The following is a 7457-nucleotide window of genomic DNA, read 5'->3' as shown; positions in this document are numbered from 1 at the left end:
AGCGATTTTCAATCTTTTTCATCTCATGGCACACAAACTAATAAAAATTTTGCAGCATACCGAAAGATACATCTTTTTGCCAATCTGACAAAAAAAAGGGTATAATTTTGATTCATTCACATTGGATGGTTATTGTTGTGTTGGCTGTTAACATTTTTTAATTTGATAATTTAAGGGAAAAGAGATTAGTGTCCCTGACTACTCAGATATTGCATATTTTAAATATTCATGCAGCACACCAATTGAAAATTGCTGACATTGGCATTTTAGACCCTTATTATGGAATCCAGTAACTTATGCAAAGGGTAATTTGCATATGAACTGTTAAGTATATGATAACTGGACTGTGTATATTCTTCATTCATTGCCAATTTAATACCTAAGTTTATCTAACTTGACAATAAATAAAGCTTTTTTTTCCCTTCCCTGTAAATACTTTTCTTATAATACTATAAGTATGTTTGCTGTTAAATTGAAATCTTAATTTTAAAAAGTAACTTGTGACTTTATGTAAAGTTGTTTCTTTTCCTTCCCCTCTGAAAGCTTATATGGATGTCAGTGTTATAATTATTGTTTTTTTAAACTCTTTATTCTTTAAAGCAGTGGTCACCAACCCTTCAGACTTCACAGAGCACCAGTTGGCAACCACTGGTTTAAAGTATTATGTACAATATTACATAAGTCTCCTTTTCCCCCCATTGACCTCTCTCCGGACCCCCCACCCCTCGGCACATGCCCTCATCCCCCCAGTTTCTGTGTCCATTGGTTATGCTTATATCCATGCATACAAGTCCTTTAGTTGACACCCCTCCCCCCCAAACCCTACCTTGCCTTTCCTCTGAAGTTTGACGGTCTGTTCGATGCTTCTGTGTTTCTGGATCTATTTTTGTTCAGCAGTATGATGTTTATTATATTCCACAAATGAGTGAGATCCTGTGGTATTTATCTTTCTCCTATTGGCTTATTTCGCTTAGCATAATGCTCTCCATGTCCATTCATGCTGTTGTGAATGGTAAGAGTTCTTTTTTTACAACAGCGTAGTATTCCATTGTGTAGATGTGTCACAGTTTTTTAATCCACTCATCTGCTGATGGGCACTTAGGCTGTTTCCAAATCTTAGCTATTGTAAATTGTGCTACTATGAACATAGGGGTGAGTATATCATTTCTGGTTTCTTGGGATATATTCCTAGCAGTGGGATTACTGGGTCAAATGGGAGTTCCATTTTTAATTTTTTTGAGGAATCTCCATACTGTTCTCCACAGTGGCTGCACCAATCTGCATTCCCACCAGCAGTGCACAAGAGTTCCTTTTTCTACACATCCTTGCCAGCACTTGTCATTTGTTGACTTGTTGATGATAGCCATTCTGATAGGTGTGAAATGGTACCACATTGTCATTTTGATTTGCATCTCTCGGATGATTAGTGACTTTTAGCATGTTTTCATATGTCTCTTGGCTTTCTGTATGTGTCCTCTTTCTAAAGAGGTGAATGGTGACAAGGCTTTACTTAATTTAGATTTGCTTTTAGATATGAACTCTGTCTTAATGTTCTCTGCACTGGTGTGTCAGTCCTGTACCATTGTCATCAGTGATTTCTTTGACAGGTTACTTGGGCATCACCACTGTAAATGGAGTTTGGCAACTCTATTTGGCAACACTCCCTCTTAGCCTTAGCGACAATGTTTTTCCCTGGGTATCTTTCTGTTAGTAGGAGAACCTGAAAAAGTAGATTTTATAGATAAAAAGAATTAATATAATGTTGATTGTATTTTTTAAATATTGAAATTCCTCTCCATATCCAAATCCAATTACATGTTTGATAATAAATTTGGTAAAGAATTATAAATTCATTAGATCATCTGGAAACCAGATGGGCTGAGCCCCCAAATGGTGCCAGCCTGTAAGCTGCCTTTTCAAGGTCATTGCTTTTTTCTGAAACCTAGTATTTCCACCAAACGGATTCAAGTGTTCATTGAAACCTAATCACCCTCCTAGCCATCTCACTTTTAACAGGCTTTGAATTTGAACAGATATAGTGGACTTTGCTTGACTAATAAAAGCATCTTCAATATGAAGCCATTTATTTGAGGGAGCACTTGAAATTCTCTTTAGTTTTAATTTATGAATGAGGAAGTTAGAAGTGGTGGGTGGTGGTGCCTCTCTACCCTCTGTTGCACCCTCGCCCAGTTTGTAGAGCAGTCAAGGTTTGAGTGAGCCTAATGGACATAGTCTTGTACTGTCCCTTTCGGGGACATTTTGACGGTTTACTAGGGTTGCTTTTTTCCCTGGTTTGGAGAATACTACAAATATTTGATGGGCAGGGACCAGAAAGAATTGTCCTGTGTCCTACATGGCTTTCCAGTATTCCATCAGATATTATCGTATCCTAGAACGTAATGCTGTTTTGTGTATAGAAACAAACGAATTTTCTAGGAATGCAACTACCTTGTGAATCAAATAAAGATGATTGTTTTGTTTTATTTCTAAGAGTTCTTCACCATTTTGGAAAACTACATCATCAAAGTGGTATTTGAGTTAATATTACAACACATCAGGGTCAGTTTTCATTTGTAGCAATCACATTCATTTCTTTATGTCTAATATTATTCCTAAACATTTATCTATCACAATGTACATCTTATTGTTAGTTTTATTTCTCTTTTATATCAAGTTATGGTTTTATTTTAGTTGTTTTTGTTGCCAATGTGTGTTTGTGTAAGTAGGCTGATATACCTATCTAGGAATATTATTTCAGCATAATAAAAGAGTGTCAAGTTTCCTGGGTTGGGAACCATTGCTTTAAACAGGTAATTTGGTTCTGGGTTGATCCAAAGGTAAAACTAGGTTGATCCAAAGACGGTGAAGCTGGGATTTGTTGAAGAATGGTTGAGGAGGTGCTTTCCTCGAGGGGTGTGGTCTGCACGTGAGAGGTAGGCCTGTGACTGCTGTGGCCCTTCTGCTATGTATGAGAACTTACCTGGGAGAGAACAATGATACAGAAGAGAGTAGAACTAAAGGCACCCTAATTTCTTTTAAAAATATATTTTATTGATTTTTCACAGAGAGGAAGAGAGAGGGATAGAGAGTTAGAAACATCGATGAGAGAGAATCATTGATCAGCTGCCTCTTGCACACCCCCTATTGGGGATGTGCCCGCAGCCAAGGTACATGCCCCTGACTGGAATCGAACCCGGGACCTTTCAGTCCGCAGGCCGATGCTCTATCCACTGAGCCGAACCAGTCCCGGCCCTAATTTCGACAGCACACAAATCAGCAGGAGCATAGGCTAGTTTGCCCATTTCATGCTCAATGGACCTCTGTCAGAGTTTCCTTTTCAGTGACAAGCCATAACTACATATTTTAAGAATCTATAATAGCCTACATTTCACCTTTAACTCCCTGTGCTAATATACAAACAACAGTCACATGAAAGAGCATTGAGAATTGTTTGACGGAGGGCCTTCCTATCTTTAAACCTGAAAAATTTATCTTTTTTTGTCAGTCTTAGGCCCGTGACCCATCTTAGTTTTTCATCAATGCCACGATAAAGTTTAAGCAGGCGAAGAATTTCTGGACCCTTTTCTAGAACTGAAAACATTCTCTGTAGATTTGTTAATGACTCCTTTATTTTCAGGAGCAGAAAGTGTATATATACGCAGTTTTATTATGTAACAAATCTTTTATGTAAATAGAACTGATAACTGAATAGAAGCATTGAATGTGAGTGGCAGTTTCTGACCTGGAAACGTACGTAGCTCCTTTGTGTGGCAGTAATCACGTACGCTAAAGCTTCTCGACAACCTTGAAATGTTTGCTTTGAGTTGGTTTGGTAATTTGGTTATAATTTCTGTTTTTTGTTGTTGTTTTGTTTTGTTTTTTCTTCCAGAAGTAAATACCAAGAGAAATCAAGAGCAATATTAACCCTGTCAGGGTGTGTTTTTAGTTTTCAGTCTAATGAAGTAGCTGTTTTGTGATGATAGGTCCAAGGTTTATTCATTTTTTAGTTGTTCCCTTCCTGGGCCTCTGCAGGTTCTGAAATGTAGCACACAGAACTGTTTTCTCCCCATCATTAGTGAACTCCGTAAAGGCAAGAGTGTGTGTGTGTGTGTGTGTGGGGGGGCAGTGCACAGGTTTGTGCACATTGAAAGGAAAATAATATTTTAATATTGCTATTTGCCCTTTTTCCCTCGTGCCTGGGAGTCGGCACCACTGGCCACTGTTTGCAGGGCAATTGGAGGGGCGATTGGCACCCCCCTCATACCTGTCTTGGCCTGGCACCGCCTGCTCACCTATTCCACCATTCCTCTGTGGTCCAGCTCTTATCAGGGCCCATTGTGGCCAGTAGCGTCCCCACTGCCACCTGTTGCCAGCACTGCTTTACTGATGCCTTCCATGTTCCATGCTGCCCCCTGGTGGTTGTCACACATTATTGTGAGTGGTTGAACTTGTGGTTGAGGGGATAATTTGCATATTAGCCTTTTATATATTTATATATATATATATATATATATATATATATATATATATATATATATATAATTTTTATTGATTTGGGAGAGGGGGAGAGAGATGGAGACATCAAGCATGAGAGAATCACTGATCAGCTGTCTCCTGCAACCCCTCCAACCCCCCTTGGCATGTGCCCTTGACTGGAATTGAACCCAGGACTCTTCAGTCCTTGGGCCGATGCGCTATCCACTGAGCAAAACTGGCTAGGGCAAAGTCTTTGTATTTTTATTCCCTCTTCAGCACTTCACTCACAGAGTTAGGGTCTCCCACATGAAATGGTTTTCACAGACAAGGGCTTTATTCATTGGTGCCAAGGCCGCAGCTTGACCTTGTCTAACTTTGTGGCTAAGATGAAGGAACCAGCATGCTTGTCGAGGGGAAGATAATGCAGATCTAAAAGGAAATTATAACTCTGAAGGCCACAGAATCAAGATTAAAAACAATCTTGGTAGTCTTTGGACAATCGGATGAAATTTGAGATAAGAAAAGTTTCCTCATTTAATATTTAACATTAATAGCTAACATGTTTTGAGCATTTACGTTAGGCATCCTGTGATGCCTAATTCTCTGAAAGATGAAGTAGATACCATCATTATGAAGATGGGAAATTTTTTTTAAAATATATTTTTTATTGATTTTATACAGAGAGGAAGGGAGGGAGATAGAGAGTTAGAAACATCGATGAGAGAGAGTCATCAATCAGCTGCCTCTTGCACACCCCCTACTGGGGATATGCCCGCAACCAAGGTACATGCCCTTGACCGGAATCGAACCCGGGTCCCTTCAGTCCCCAAGCCGACGCTCTATCCATTGAGCCAAACCGGTCCCGGCGAAGATGGGAAATTTGATTTCAGGAAGGGGGAGGGATAGAAACATCAATGATGACAATTATTGGTTACCTCCTGCATGTCTCCCCCCCACCCTATCCCCCCTTTTTGGGGGATGGAGCCTGCAACCCAGGCATGTGGCCTGACCTGGAATTGAACTGTGATCTGTTTATAGGCTGATGCTCAACCACTGAGTCACATGCCAGCCAGGCAATTTATTTTTCCAAAAATGGAGTAATGCAGCTCATTTGGATGGGGTGAAACATCAAGGCCACCTCTTAGGGTTATCAGTTGGTAATTCAGAATTGTTTGGCCTCTCGCTGAATGTTGTGGACTTTGAACTGGGCACTCCGGGCAGACTGGATGGTTCTTTGGAGAGCCTGTCTAGCCTGAGGCAAAGATACTAGATTCTGACACAGAGGGTTTCTTTTGAAGTGGGCAGTTACCCTGCAGAGAGGGCTGCTAGCGAACCAGCCTTGCCCATGCACCCAGAGCTTCTGGTTGGCTTTTTAGTGTCTCCCTCTTGAATATGAATGAACTGCCATGAAAGGTGAAGATCTCCCCCAAAATTAAAAACCTGGAGAAAACGGACTATTCAGAGAGCGGGAGAAAAAAACAACTTTCACATTCTTAGCATGAGAAAAACAAGTATGGTATGCTTTTAAACAAAAAACAACCATAAAGAACTCTTAAGAAATAAATAAAAAAGTAAAAAGTCACTGAGTATTAACAATCAGAAATTGAAAATATTTAAGGTGCCAATTACAGTAGCATAAAAATAGGAACTATTTAGGGAACAAACCTAACTAAATATGTGCAAGACCTGAACACTGGAAACGCAGAAATGTTGCTGAGAGAAATTAAAGGACCTAAGTAAGTTGAGAGGTATCTTAATCACGGGTCAGAAGACTCAGTACAATTAAAATATAAATTCTCCCCAAATATGTAGATTTTGATAATCCCAACAGTTGATGTTTTAAAATTGAAATTTATAACCTGGTTCTAAAAATTCATATGGAATATGAAGGACCTGCAATAGCCAAAACAATTTTGAAAATGAAGTTGGAGGACTAAAACTACCTGGTTTCTAAAATTATACAACTCTAGTAATCAAGACAAGTGGTTGATGGTATAATATAGAAATAGATCAGTGAAACAATAGAGTATAAAAATAGATCATTACTGATTTTTTTTTTTGCAAAGATAAAAATTCAGTGGCGAAAGGATTGTCTTCAACGAATGCTGCTGAAATAATTGGATATGCACATGCAAAGGAATTTCAATTCATATCCTGTATCATATGCAAAAATTAATTCAAAATGGGTCATAGACCTAAATGTAATAACTAAACTATAAATCTTGTGGACAAAAACCTAGGAGAAAAACGTTTGTGACCTTGACTTAGGTAAAGATTTTTTTCAGTTATGACAATAGTTCTATAAAAGAACAAACTCATAAACTCAAAATTAAAAATTCTTTTTTTTTTGAAGTGTTTTTTTTTATGTACGAAGAGATAGCATTGTCGTAAGGTAGATAGATGTCTTCAATGACCCATTCACGGAAGTTCCCTTAGTCCAACTTAATGAAGCCGATGCCCTTCGCGAACTGGCGGAAACACTGGCGGCACATGTTGAGGCCGTACTTCCGGATCAGGCCGTGGTGGTTGGAGCAGACGCGGCAAGAGCGAGAGCCCTGGCCGAATTTCCTCGGGTGGCTCCAGTAGAGTTGCTGGTGACCCATCTTGCTCACTCGGTAGCAACGAGGCAAAAGGAAAGAAGCAGCGCACGCATGCGTTCTTGATATTTTGGGAACAGTCTCCCAGAATCAAAATTAAAAATTCTTAGAGATTGAACTGACAAGTCACGATTTAGGAGAAAATACTTGCAATGTGTGTACCCAATAAAGAACTTGTATCTAGAAGATTTAAAGAACTCTCAAAAATTATAAGGAAGCATCCCTGTTAAGATGTGGCAAAAATATTAGAACAGGCATTTCACCAGAGAAGTTGAATAAGCCCATGCAAAGATGCTTAACATCACTAGTCATTAGGGAAATTGAAATTACCACTCCATATCTATCAGAATGGCTAAAATTAAGAAGACAGACAATACTAAATGT

General features: G+C 39.1%; 1 protein-coding gene across 1 annotated transcript; it reads right to left on the bottom strand.

Annotated features, from left to right (window-relative positions):
* Nucleotides 1–6898: 6898 nt before the first annotated feature.
* Nucleotides 6899–7159, bottom strand: LOC118717251 (40S ribosomal protein S29-like). Its single transcript, XM_036435069.1, has one exon. It carries the CDS (start codon nt 7077–7079, stop codon nt 6909–6911), a length of 171 nt encoding a protein of 56 aa, XP_036290962.1. The 5' UTR covers nt 7080–7159; the 3' UTR covers nt 6899–6908.
* Nucleotides 7160–7457: the final 298 nt, after the last annotated feature.

This window comes from Pipistrellus kuhlii, unplaced genomic scaffold, assembly GCF_014108245.1.
Source record: "Pipistrellus kuhlii isolate mPipKuh1 unplaced genomic scaffold, mPipKuh1.p scaffold_m20_p_13, whole genome shotgun sequence".
NCBI lineage: Eukaryota > Metazoa > Chordata > Mammalia > Chiroptera > Vespertilionidae > Pipistrellus > Pipistrellus kuhlii.
The sequence above is the reverse complement of the archived record's forward strand: the minus strand, read 5'-3'. Positions and strand labels throughout refer to the sequence as shown.